Genomic DNA, 14784 nt, shown 5'->3' on the forward strand with positions numbered 1-14784 from the left:
CTTATATATATTATGTTAGATGTATCACTTTTTACTATCACAATAATTAGGGACAAAGACATAAATTTTTTAATAATACAATATACATAAACAAACTATACAAATTTATTTATACAATCTTATATGATATTATCTAATTAGGAATTTTGAAAAAGGAAAAAAATGTAAGCAATCACATCACTAAATTATAAATTGTTATCTTATTTATACATATAAATTAGTAAGATTATTTTATATGTATAATTTTATTCTAATTTTTTTAAACTCAATTGAAAATCCTATATAAAATAGACATTTTATTTATTTATGTATAATATAGTCAATAAAAATATTAAGACTCAGGACTAGACTCAAATTGGGTTAATCCAGTTTAAAATATCGGTTCGATTTATATTTGTTTAAGTTGAATTTGAATTGAGTTTGAATCAATATCATTAGATGGTCCGATTAAACCCAACAAGTGAATCGTATCCTATTGTTACAGTCTGAATTCCTTGATTTAACTTTGGGTGAATATGATTAAATGGTTAAAACAAGTTTTAACTTTTGAACCAGACTATCCATTAGTTCCCTATCTGGCCAGTTCAACTAATCAATCCAATTAGCTTCAATTCTAAGTTTTAAATCATTGGGTTTTTCCAATTTAATTTGATTTTATTAACTTTAAACTCAAAATCAAGCAAAATCTCACTCTTTTGCTTCTATTAACCAAAATCTTGTCCCATAATTTTAAAGTTATATGTTAAAATAAGGTCAAAAGACTTATTCCCACCCAATGTTGAGTGTAAATTTAAACTCATACTTATTAATTTTAAAAAACCTTAATATTTATCAATCTATTAAATTTTACTGTTGATATCATGATAAAATTGTCATTTAAATTTTTTTTTTAAATTCAAATATTAGATCACCCTTAAGTTCGGAATTTTTTATTTTTGTCTCATAACCTCATATTTTCTATGCTTAAAAATTCCCCCCCCCCCCCCCCCCCCACCTCTAGGTTACAAACTCTCATCTTTTTCCCTTATACAATCGCCCCCTAACTTTCTTGAAAATTTTACTTTCACCCATTTTCTCTCTCTTAGTTTCGAGTTTTACTCTCTGACGATCGCTTGTCATTTTTGATTGTCGGTTCTCTCTTTGCTACCTTCCCTCTTCGGTTATCTTCATTTGAAGATGGTGGGAAAGAGAAGTGAGAGTTATGAGAGGGAGAAGGAAGGTAAGAGAGAGAGAACCAACGATCAAAGAAGGCAATTGATAGCGGGAGAAGAGAATTGGAAACTGAAGGAGAGAGAATGGGTGAAATTGAAATTTTTTAGAAAGCTAAGAAATGATTTATATAAGGAAAAGATGAAAGTTTTGCAACCCCAGACTTGGGTGGAAAAAGTCACTTATTAAAATCAAGCAAAATCTCACTCTTTTGCTTCCATTAACCAAAATATTCTCCCAAAATTTCAAAGTCACATATTAAAATTATAAACAGGGAAAAAGGGTAACCACATTAATTTGTAAAGGTAGGGGTAGGATTGTCTTTTGGCATTAATAAGGTGAAATGGTAATTTGGAGTAATTAAAGGACTTATTCGATAAAATTAAACTGAATCAAATCTTGAAGAATTTGCCTACAATGCCACAACAATATCCACCTGGAGCTGAGAGCAGCTGGAGAGAGCCAGATACAGTGAAAAAAGCCAGACAAAACCCTAATCGAAGAGAGCCAGACACGGTGAAAAAAGTAAGACAAAACCCTAATCCGAGAGACAGAGAAATGGGTTTGGAGAGTGTTGAAGATCTAGCTTTGAACAAAATTTTATCAAAATTAGACTCAAAACACACCGCTATTGTTGCTTGTGTTAACAGAAGGTTGAGGAATTCTGCCTCTGAAGATTCTCTCTGGAGCAAAATCTGCAAGGATGAACTTGATCTTCATTCCCCCGTTGATCTTCATGGCAACTCTCTTCCCTCCTTTAAGGTTTTATTTTTATTGAATTGAATTTAATTCTTATTGGGTTTGTTTTTGTTAGCATAGGTGATATATCAAGTGGGTTCTGTTAATTATTGTTTGTTTCATGTTTATTTGTTTTGATTTTTATTGTTTTGGGTAAGAGAATGGAAGAAATTGAAAAAGAAGAGATTTTTGGTGGAAATGTTGATGTGGATCTTTCTGTTTTGCCAGTGTGTGCTCTTAGGAAGAATTAGTATGTCAGCAGATGTGAAAATTCCAGTAACGTTACCAGAATAATGGTTTTTAGAGATGTACTGCAACTCATTTGTATCCTGTGATACTGGTAAAATTCATGTTTATTGGTAACTCAGCAATGTGTTGCTTTGTTGACGACGGGAGTAGAAGTCCCATTGATGTTAATGCAGAATGACTTTAAGTGATTTGTAGCATTGCATTATTGTCCTACAATGTGATATTATTAGTATCAATGGGTATTGGTTGCTCAACAATGCGTTACTTTGCTAAGGTGAGTAACGATCCTGATAACACAATTGGAAATTTTTTTTTGGTGACAAGCAATATTGCACATTTGTATCCTTTTACTAGATGTTAGTGACACTCAATGTGTATTGGTAACTCAACAATGTATTATCTGCTTACATTAATGTTATTGTGTTGCTATCCTGCTAGTGTGACATTGTTCATTGCTACACCATTATTCTTGTTTTGATGTGCTTTGCACCTATGGGATTTGTTAGATATGAAAAGCTTATCTATCAACTTAAGCTTTTATTACTTTTTCCACCAAGTTGTGTAGCAACAGTGTATCTTCACCGACTGCTCTCTCACTCTCTCTCCTCAGGAGACTTACCATACATGGCGGGAATCTTTTAATATGTATCCCTGGCCTCTTGTTAAACGTGTTAAAAGATGTTGGGATAGACTTAAAAACTGGTTGACTATCAACCTTCCAGAGGCAAAGGCTACACTTCGAAGGGGTGCATCAGAAGCAGATATCCAAGAGTTAGAGAATATTTTGAAAGTGAAGTTGCCTCTCCCCACAAGGATTCTGTACCGCTTATGTGATGGTCAGGAATGCTCAGCTAATGATTCTGATTGTCTAGTTGGTTTGGGTCTTATTGGTGGCTACTGTTTTTATGAACATTTGGTTAATGTGTACTTGTTGCCTTTAAGTCAAATAATCATGGAAACAAGGGAGATTACAGGTGGCTTATCTTTTAACAGCAGATCTAAATATATCCTTGTGGCAGCTTCTTTGACATCTAGCTATAAGTTTTTCTTCCTCAACTGTACCGATGGCCAACTCTATGTTGGTACTAGGAATTTTCTTCCAGATGGAGAAATGCTTCCATGCGTTCCAAATAATCTGATAAATTTGCAAAATGCTAGCAGTGATCAGCAGCAGGATGCCATGCTACTATGGTTAGAAGAGCATGCCCGACGCTTAGAAAATGGGATCATCAAAATTCGTAAAGAAGGAAATATCCGAAGTATTAACCTCTTTCCTGAAAAACCTCCCCTCTGTTCCACTGCTATAACCAATGGTGTGAGGGTATGTACTGTATTGCCTTTCACATGTAGCTCTTTTGACCTTCAGATTTTATAGGACTGCATTAATATGTGTACCATGACACAGTTATCTTAGATAATTCAAAGTGACATCAAAGAACCTTACTTAATTGAAGCCTGTTCTTTGTCAAAGTTAGCAGAATGCATTTATCATGTGTAAGGTCTAGTCATGGTGCAGCTTCTTGCATTGTATCTAATCATATGGAAAATTTTTGTTGAGTTATGCATTTTCTTAAGAAACATTCTGTTATTGGTTCTAGACTGCTGTGTTGTCACTGCTTTCTGATGCATGTATTGCAATAATATACATACAGTTCACGATGAGTCTGATGAGCATATACAACCAAATTGATGGATCATATGCATTCTTTTGAACTTTTGAAAACACTTTGTTAAAAGATCATGTTTTTTCTATGAGTGGTGTGAACTGTAGACTCAATTTAAATTATTTTGTGAATTAATTTTCCTAAGAAGAACCATTAACTGTAGTCAAACAAGCGAATTCTTGCTATGTTTTTGCAGGGTTATACCTCTTTGAGTTCAAAAACAATTGTTGTTTTTTTAATGAGCAAATATTATGTTTTTCACATTTTGCATGATTGAGGAGTTTTGGATGAAACGCATTTTGTGTTCATTTGAGCATAGATTGTAATGTTTATCATCCTAGCTATTTTAAACTAGGACAGGATAGGATATTTGCACACTCTAGCAGCTCCTATGTATTACATCTGTGGCATATGGAGGGCATTCCTTTGTTGAAAGTTCTATAAGTGATATCAATATAAAAATTTTCTAAGTCATCTTGTTGAAATAAAACTAGTAAAAATTATTATCCACTGCAGGTTCGTGCCTCTTCTGTATTTATTCCGGAGGCGGCTAACCTTCGAGGTCATAATGAGAAGTACTTGTTTGCATATTCAATCCGCATGTCCCTCATGCCTGAAGGATGCGTCATTGGTGGCATGAATTTCAGCTCCTGCCAGCTGCACCAGAGGCACTGGGTTATTCGTGCTAATGATGTTGTAGTTTCGGACGTTAATGGAGAGGCTGTGATTGGAATGGTATGATTTACTTGCTATTTTTTTTCTGTGTATGTTCAGCGGAAGTTCCGTGCCACTTGTATGTCTTCTGTTGAAAAAAATTAAGTGGGCTTAGTTATTACATTTATATTTTCATTTTATTTATAGGGCCACCCTTATTTTGAAGTCTAAATGATTTTCTTTTTGGTGATCAAATCATGTTAGATTTTTTCCTTACTGAGTAGAATTTGAATTTTTTCAAATCTGCAAAATAGTTCTGCCTTTAGCACATGTATTTTTAGGTTGTACTGTCAATATCTCACAAAATGTGTTGGGTAATTCAAGTCACATGACTCACCGTAATCAAACATCATTTCAAAGTATAACTTAAGTCTATTGCCATACAGTAACACACTTGACAAACTACATATGGTTTTTGACAAACTAACAATGGACTTAATTCCTTGGTCAGTGGTCACTTAGAGTGGTTTGTAAGAGAGAGAAAAAATTAATAAAAAAGAAAATGATCAAAGATTTCCTGAATTTGCTGGCAAGTTTTTCAGATCTTCAGTTTCTTGATAGTTAATTCATAATCATACGTTGACCATCTTAAAGATTTGCTTCCACAAGAAGCCTGGGCTATCTCATTCTTCTCTTATATGTTTGCAGTTTCCCCTCCTGCGTCCAGGGGAGGAAGAATTTGTTTATGAGAGCTGCACACCTCTACCAACTGCATCTGGTTCTGTCAGAGGTTCTTTTACATTTGTCCCTGGCAGGTAATTGATATAAATTCTTTATATATTGAAGCAATTTTCATTAATTGAACCCCTTATTGTTGGTATAACACAAAACATTATTCCCATTAATATGTACCAACTGCTACCTCCCAGTCCTTGTTCAGAAGCAATTAGAAATAACTCGTTTATATATTCAGTAAAAAGTATTTGTGAAGAGAATTTTGTTCAGGAAATGAATAGGTTCATGATTTGTTGCACAAAAAACTTATTCAGGCTTGTCCATTGCTCAGTCAAAGCAAGCCTGGGTTAATCACTCGCATTTGTTGGCATATCAAAGAAGAGAATGTGTAACCTCCTCAGATTTTACTGTTAAACTGGTCAAGCTGGGGAGGCAAAATATCGAAGTTTTCATATTGTTAAGACCAAACCTTTAACCTCGGACATAATATCATATTAATATTGCCATTTTGGTTTTTGTCATTCATCTATATACTTTGGCTTTTGAACTGTTTGTCTCTGTAAATGCTCTAGTTTCCTTCATTGCTGTTCCCTAACATGTCAATATTACTGTTCTTCCAGATTGAGAGACCCGAAAGGTGGTCCATTTGAAGCCGAGGTGGCAGAGTTCTCCCTCTCTTGGCCAGACTACATCTTCTAAGAACCATGGACATGGTCTTATATATGTACATATATTATATATACATACATACATACATACTTACATACCTACATACATACATTATATATGTATGTATGCATGTAGGTTAATAAATAAGCAAATACAATTATTTGCATTCCTATATTTGACTTGCTTAGCCTGGTGGCTATGGGAAGGGTAGCTCAGTAGATGGAAACATCATATGTAACCTGTTTACTTGTAATCCCTCACTTTGGTTACCATGCCATCATTTCAGATTGACTGAACCTGCGGAAACTGACTTCCTTCCACTCTGTCAATGGAATGAAGGTCCAGGAGACATCGTTTGTGTGGCATGTATGTATGCAGCTGACAGCCTTCTGGATAGATTGTGCAAATGTTAACTGGGCAAGTAGTCCCTTCTTATGAACCTGGATGGTCCTTTCTATTTTCTTTCCAGATTTGCCAGATTGAGTGTTGTGAAGTATTAGTAACTTGTTGCTGCTTGTTTGGACTGAAAAGCTCTTTGTGTTTCATGAAGTGATTTGTTTGAAGTAATTTTAGAATCACTTTTAGTGCAGTTTTTATTTTTTGGTCTAGGTATTTTGGTGAGTTAACGGTAAGTGCATATTGGCTTCAGATTATGGTTTAAGGATAAGTAAAGAATTAGGATGCCTTTAACTTGGCCAGTTTGATATATAATTTAGGATGCCTTTAATTTACTATTATTATTATTATTATTTTTGGTAAATAAAGATAGTACTCAAATATAATTCTGTTAGGATGCCTTTAACTTGGCCATGCCCCGGGCCTTATTGTTGAGACGAGCCCATCTTTTGTTGGGCCTTGGTACGGCATGACCTGTGGCATCGCGTATTATGCCAAATTAGACACAGTCCGACCTTGTCATGTCTAGTCTAGAGTAAGTATGAACATTTTTCATGTTTATTTTGATTTATTTTCTGATTTGCATGATCCTCAATGAGTTTGTGTGATTGCTCAAGTTTTGTGATTTGCATGTTTCAATGCAAATGTTTTCCCTAATCATGGAGAAAGTTATTTTACACCATAAATTTATGGGACATGTGCATAATGCATGCGAATATTTTATGATATGTTTACTATTTTATTTGGTAATGTTGTGATTAAGATCAACAAATGTGAAGAGTGTACAACATTGTGTGTTTTCGTGAATCATTCAAATGGGTTATGACAATTGAGATGAGAGATGTGTTTTCTCCTAAGGTTGGGTCTGAGCTAAGTTGTTTCAAACTCAAAAGATGGTTCCATTTGATAGTCAAGTCGAGTTTGTTTATCTTGAATTTGAGGTGAGTTCAAATCAAGAGATTTGACTTTTTTCTAGCTCGAGTTAGATAGTTTGACTCACATCAGCTCACGAGTTAGATGGATAATTCAATTCGATTTGATCTTAGCTTGTGGTTTGATTTAAATTATGTTAAAGAATTGGTGAAATGATGTCATTTCGTTTATTGTTAGATAAAATGACATTGTTTTTGCTAATGAGTTACGGATTTGAACCATGAATTTGAATAACAAATTTGAGTCATGAATTCAAATTATAAATTCAAATCGAACTCAAATTAAACTTAAATTGAATCATTTTTATTCAAGTTAAGCTTGAAACATTCTTAATTTTGACTAGATTAACTTGAGTTGAATTTGAATCAAATAATGTTTTATTCTAAACAAACTCAATTGAAAGAGTGTTCAAGTTCGAATTCGATTGGTATCTATCTCTATTTACTCTTATTATATTGACAATATTTCATAAAACTCTTTTGGAGGAGAGGTGTTTCGTGTGAAAAGAGAGTAGAATACAAAGTCAACAAGGTTTCTTAACCGCTGATTAGAGCATCCCGAGATAAATTAATTGGCAGTTGTTACCATTTCCTGGGTGAGCCTACATCAAGACAAAACCACTGAACCTCAAACCACTATATGATGTATGTGATGGCTTACACAACTCAAAGCATAAAGTCGAGCTACCGCACAAGTCATTCCAGGTTTATAAGTTGTAACTGTATGTATGTCTTTGTCATAAAAATAATATAAAGCAGGAAAAAGAGATGTTATATATCCTTTTCAACATCAAAATTGTGTCAATTACTTCATTTTCAATGATACATACATTTATCTACATAGTTATCAATATCATGCGATATATAATATGTATCTTTGATCTGATACAGATAAAAGATAATACATATTATAAGTTGTATATAATTAATACGATATAATGAATGTATCATATGATATAATACATATTATTAATTCAAATTGATACATCTTGTTAGAGAAAATGATGATGTAATAGAATTGTATTAGTATATGAACATTCTTAAAATTTTAAGAGTTGTTTATGATATTTTTAATATAATAGCGTGTCAATTATAATTGTTTAATATTTTGTTATTTTATTTTTTAAAAGACGTATCAGACAATACAATATAATATATGATATGTGATACATAAAATTAGGTTTTTAATACACGATATGATACATAATTTGACTACCATGTTTATATATCTTATGTTTGATGTATCACTTTTTGCTATCGCAATAATTAGTGACAAAGACATAAATTTTTTAGTAATATAATAATACAAATAAATTATACAAATTTACTCATACAATCCGATATGGTATTATTTGATTAAGTATTTTAAAATGAGAGAAACTATGTACGATCACATCACTTAATTAGAAGTTGTTATCTGAATTTATATATATAAGTTATTAAGATTTATTTATGTATATAGTTTTATTCTAATTTTTTTTAGACCCAATTAAAAAATGTATATGAAATAGACTTTTTATTTATTTATTCATAATATTGTAGTTGAAAGTGTTAAAACTTAAGAGTAGATTCAAACTAAATTGGTTCGGTTTAAAAAATCGGTGTAGTTCATATTTGTTTAAGTCAAATTTGAATCAACATCATTGGACGATCTGATTATACCAACAATTGAATCGCATCCCATAGTTATAGTCTGAATCCCTTAATTTGACTTTGGGTCAATATGATTAAATGATGAAATAAGTTTAAACTTTCGAACTAGACTATCCATTGGTTCCCAATCGGACCAATTCAACTGAGCACTTCAATTAGCTTCCATTCAAGTTCTAAAACATTGGGTTTTTCCAATTTAATTTGATTTTATTAACTTTAAACTCAAGATCAAGCAAAATATCACTCTTTTGCTTCCATTAACCAAAATCTTGTCCCATAATTTTAAAGTTATATATTAAAATAAGGTCAAAAGACTTACTTCCACCCAAGGTTTAGTGTAAATCTAAATTCACTATCCACTAACTTTTAAAAACTTAAATATTCACCCATCTGTTAAATTTTACTGTTACTATTAAGGTAAGATTGTCATTTAAAACTTATATTTAAATCCACATATTGGATCACCCTTAAATTTTGAACAAATTTGAGGTGTCAATGACCAAATGCGGCGGCCTAGATATAATTGCAAGAGTTTTGAGTTCACCCAATAAAGACTGGAAGACAACTCATACAATTTAAGCTGAAGGGAAGAAAAAATGAAATTCATATATGCAAGCAAATATCAGAAGCTTAAAATTTACGCCACAAAAAAGAGTGTACCAATAAATGGTTTCAGCTGAATACGCCCAAAACAAACACAAAAGAAAAAAGAAAACCCTAATCCTAAAACAAATTACATACACAACATTAAACCTAAAAGCTTAAAATAAACAGTCCCAAATGTTACAATAAGGGCGTAATTGAAGTAACGGAGCAATATTCATTATCCACAATGGTGAAAACACGTTACAATCTATATGTCTGTGCGTGTGTGTGTGTATATATATCAGCTCAAACCCGTATAATAAATCCCACAAAAGACCCACAAAACAGAAAACCGAGCTCAGATAAAAAACTACACTAACAAAAATTGCAAAGGGTATCCGATAGGAAAACAAATTAACACTGCAAAATACGAATAACAGAGCAAACCCATAAGCCACAAATCAAGAAAGCATAAAAAAGTCAATCAGGAAGAATAAACGAATAACAGAGAGAGAAAAGGGTTTTAGGTTACCTTGGCTAGGGTTTTATGTGGAGAACAAGAAGATAAGAGAAGAAAGGAGAGAAGTTGGCTTGTCTTGTTCCAGGCGGCGCTTTGAAGCTTTGGTGCGTCGATATAAAAAATGCTCTTTCAGAGTGATGATTGGCACATGGGTTACATCTGACGGTCAAGATTCGCTGTTAGGTTATCCACGTAGCGTGATCTTAATGGCGGTTTGGCTGGGTTTATTGATCTGTGAACTCGTTCTCGGCCGTTGGATTTTATTTGGGTATTACTTAGGCCAAAGCACTATTGCCCACACAAGGTATGCTGCAATACCAAGTTTCCCCCCTTTAATTTTGATACTCCTAAACACCCATCCATAAGCAGTTAAAATTAATGGTAGTAAAAGTAAAATCGTTATTTTCTCTATAATATTAAAAATAAACTAAAATATAATATCTTTTTGTCCTCCTAAACTTTAAAAACTAAAAGTTTTCTCCACTCTAAGTTTTAAAAAATGACAGTTTCATCTTAGGGTTTTGTTTTGAAATCTCCGACGTTATCTCTAGCTCCATTGTCTAGTGCCTCTCTCTCCCGAAGCATCATCTCCCACCGACGGTCTCTCTCTTCTCATTTGAACACCCGATCAACGTAGAAAAATATCAGACATCCCAATGAGAGGAGAGGGACCGTCAAAGGGAAAAGATGCTTCGGGAGGGAGAGGTTGCCAGCAATGGAGTCAAAGATAACGCTGGAGATTTCAAAACGAAACCCTATAGTGAAACTGTCATTTTTAAAACTTAGGTTTGAGGAAACTTTTAGTTTTTAAAGTTTAAGAGGGCAAAAATCACCTCTTTTTATTATAAAAAATTACCTCTTTTCATCATAAAGAATCATATATTTTTATCATAAAAAGTCACATCTTTATATTAATTAATAGAATTTTGATATCGAAAATATTATATTAATTTATTTTATCAAATAAATACTATTATACTCCATAAAATAAAATTTTAATGTCATTTGAGCATTAAAAATTCTTATATTCTCTCACATGACTCACATATTGTGCGCAAAATTTTTTTATACCAAAATCTTTATTCCATCAACTATAACATTATATCATTATTAAATTGAAATATTAATGTAAGTTATGGCGGTTGTATGTCAATTTTTCTCAATGTAGTCTTTTCTATGTACCGTAACACCAACGCTTGACTTAACATGATCTCTAATAAAAATGATCATAATAGTTCAACTTTAATATCTTTATTATAAGACTATTCATGTCAGCATTATTCTATAACAATTATGTATACAAATAAAAAACAGGAAATATTCAGAAACACATAAGTGAGCTCAGAATATCAAATACAAAAGTTTAATACAAATATAATATAATATCATTAATAACGTCTAATAATTCTCGTTCTTTCCACATATTCATTAAATGTATTGGGAGATAATCCTTATCCTAAAGGATTCGCAATCATAAGATTAGTGCTAATGTATTCAATTTGACAGTTAGTTTTTGAAGTTCTTTTTTAATGATAAAGTGTTTTATCTTTATATATTTAACACTTTTAGAATATTTGTCATTTTTAGAGGAAAAAAACTATAGAAAAGTTAATTTTTAGCACCCTAGCAATACTGTCAACAACCTCGGGTCCTGAAATGAGGTATCGCAACCATAATCCATGAAAAGTGGGAAATAACAATCGTAAAGGTTTTGAGTATAACATCTTCCATCCTAATTTCTTACATGTTAACATCATGTATTCTTTCACTCTCACTAATGTTACCATTTTCAATGAACCTAACATCTCCAGATTCAACAATTCTTTTATCAACACATCCAACATAATATAAATTTAAATATCCAATTACCTTAAGGTGATTGAATCTTTTATAAGTGAACATATGATCTTTAGTTTCTTGTAAATATTTTAGAACTTTTTTTACAACTTTCGCATGACCAAAACTCGGATTACTTTTATACCTATCAAGCGAAACTAATGACTAAACTGGTGCATAAGGAATAGTTTCATTTGCTCTTATTCCAATTCATCTTTCAAACATTACACAAAATTAAATTTATCTCCATTATGAATTGGAACTATCTTTATTAAGCATTTCTATTCTAATCACATAAGTTGTCTCTCTAACCAAACTCATTAGCAATTTGTCATCAACATAGAGAATTTCAAAAAAAAAAAAAATTGCTCCCACCAACCTCCATATATATATTAATCAACAATAGTTTCTTGAAAACCAAAAGAAGTTATGGTACCGTTAAACTTAAAATATTAGTTTTAGGAGACCGTTATTTTTATTGCTAAGTTCCTCGTCCCAAGAACATGTTCATGCATGTGGTACAAAAACTATCATATTTCATGATAGTCAAAGTACTTATTAATGTACCAGTATATGAGATTTTAGCAATTTGATAGTACTCTTAAATTCCTTGACATCATCAGTTTTATAAGAGTTGACTTAAATTATTCGCAATTGTCATACACATAAACATTAAATTTAACTTGTTCGAATCTTTCCCAAACTACATATAAAGCTTTTTCATCATTGCTATTTCATCAATAATAGCAACAACTTTCTTAATTTAGAATGCCAAATCAAAATTTAGAATACCTAAATGAATTTGGATTTGTTCACTCTAATAAGAGAAATTCAATCAATTAAATAAATGAACAAAGAAAGCTTACGAATAAAATAATACGATACAAATACTTACAAATAAATACTCATACATTAATCTATCACATAAATTCAAATTCAAAATATAACATAAAGTCAATGAAAGTTCACCTTTAGCTGATACAATGATATACAAATATAAACAATAATTATTAACCACATATACACTAATTAGATCAATTTGTTATTATTGGATATACAAAATAAAACTAATAGAACATACTAATTACCACAATCATATTTATCAATTATGAGAACAAATAATTAACCTTTGGGCAAACTTCAATTTACCCTTAAACAAATATTGTTTCACAATTTTAATGTTATCTTTAAATATAAAAGTATGTGGGTAAATTAAAATAATAACAATAAATTATAATTTAAAATTTATTTACATTAAAATTTGACTACTTTATTAACTAACAAATTATTCGTAATAAAAATTTTAAATTATAATTAATTACAACTCATTTGAAATATTTACAATTTGAAATTTATTTTTATTAAAATTTGGTCATTTCGGTGACTAACAAATCATCAATAATATAAAATTCAAATTATAATAACTTTTAAATTATTATAAATATTTATAATTTAAAATTTATTTACATTAAGATTTGATCATTTTGAAGACTAACAAATCATTTATAATATAAAATTCAAATTATGATAACTTTCAAATCAATATAAATATTTATAATTTAAAATTTATTTATATTAAGATTTGATCACTTTGGTGGCTAATAAATCATTTATAATATAAATTTCAAATTAAAATAAAATTTAAATTTTTAGATACATTTATAATTTTAAAATTTATTTACATTAAGATTTGACCACTTTGGTGGCTAACAAATCATCTATTATATAAATTTCAAATTATAATAAACTTTAAATAAGCAGAAATTATTATAATTGAAATTTATTTACATTAAGATTTAGTCACTTTGATCACTAATAAATCATCTATAATATAAATTTCAAATTATAATTAAATTTCTAATAAGTTTTTTTTTTAATACTTTCATATTTCCCACCGTTAATATTTTATATGTCATCGTTAGGTTAAAAAAAATCGTTTATACATATAAAATCTATAATGAAATTAACTTCAAGAACCAATAACATAATTATTAGAAATTAAATGACATGCAACATTTCTCATACATAATTTTCACAAAACAATTCAAACTCGTGTATTTGTGAAATGTGACATATAATATATATTCTTTAGAAAAGAAAAGATAACGAATATGTCATATTTATCGATGCAATACCAAGATTAATTTATTGAATTTATACACAAATCAATATTATTACTTTTTATATGCAATCAAACAAATTAAATTTAAACGATACATTAAATCAACAATCTTTAATAGAAAAATATGAGTTTATAAACCATGCTTTGATACCATATGTAAGTTATTAATAATTATCTTAAAGCGAAAAAAATTAAACATTAAATTATAATTCATATAAATTATAATTACATTCATGACATAACAATTAAATATTAAACTATTGTACTCATAATATAAGTCATTATTATATGTATAAAAAAACAATTAATTATGCCTGTAGTGTAAGTTAATTATGTCTATAATGTAAGCCATTCTTATATGCGTAAAGAAACAATTATCATGCGCGTAAATTTTAAACTTAATGTTTTTCACATTAAATGAAGATAAAAAAATATACATTGATCCTATCGTATTTTATAATGTACCAATCATAAAAAGAATTGATTTCTCTCACTTGATCTCTTGATTAATAATGGATAAAAACAACTTAAAGTTTTTCTATATATAAATTGTTACTATTAGTATGTTGGGTGTGTAGTAAAATCTGTAAATGTGTTGTAATATAAATGTTGTGAAAAAATATGTAAGGAGTAATGAGATAATCAACTTTTATTTACAGAATTAATGGTGACTTCCCATTAGAAGTTACATATTTTCATTAATAAAGAGTCGTTTCTTTTCATCATAAAAAATCATATTTTTTTAATTATAAGGAGTCACATCTTTATATTAGCTTATAGAATTTCGGTATTAAAAATATTATATTATTTTATTTTATCAAA

At 30.2% G+C, this 14784-nt stretch overlaps 1 protein-coding gene and 1 long non-coding RNA gene across 2 annotated transcripts; one reads left to right on the forward strand and one right to left on the reverse strand.

Moving 5' to 3' along the window:
* Positions 1-1615: 1615 nt before the first annotated feature.
* Positions 1616-6507, forward strand: LOC123220450 (F-box protein SKIP16-like). The gene is made up of 6 exons (XM_044642668.1): positions 1616-1971; positions 2807-3517; positions 4377-4595; positions 5223-5329; positions 5870-5962; positions 6205-6507. The coding sequence occupies exons 1-5, from the start codon at positions 1627-1629 to the stop codon at positions 5946-5948; spliced, it is 1461 nt and encodes a 486-aa protein (XP_044498603.1). The 5' UTR covers positions 1616-1626; the 3' UTR covers positions 5949-5962; positions 6205-6507.
* A 3002-nt stretch (positions 6508-9509) lies between these two features.
* Positions 9510-10240, reverse strand: LOC123220453. The gene is made up of 2 exons (XR_006503048.1): positions 10017-10240; positions 9510-9904 (listed from the first exon to the last, which is right to left on the reverse strand). It is a non-coding gene; the product is annotated as an uncharacterized LOC123220453 (long non-coding RNA).
* Positions 10241-14784: the final 4544 nt, after the last annotated feature.

This window comes from Mangifera indica, chromosome 7 (genome assembly GCF_011075055.1).
Source record: "Mangifera indica cultivar Alphonso chromosome 7, CATAS_Mindica_2.1, whole genome shotgun sequence".
NCBI classification, from domain to species: domain Eukaryota; kingdom Viridiplantae; phylum Streptophyta; class Magnoliopsida; order Sapindales; family Anacardiaceae; genus Mangifera; species Mangifera indica.

Coding starts and splice junctions, on each gene's coding strand:
- LOC123220450 (XM_044642668.1), top strand. CDS start 1,627: ATGCCACAACAATATCCACCTGGAGCTGAGAGCAGCTGGAGAGAGCCA. Junction 1,972..2,806: donor ACTCTCTTCCCTCCTTTAAG/GTTTTATTTTTA, acceptor CTCTCTCCTCAG/GAGACTTACCATACATGGCG. Junction 4,596..5,222: donor GAGAGGCTGTGATTGGAATG/GTATGATTTACT, acceptor ATATGTTTGCAG/TTTCCCCTCCTGCGTCCAGG.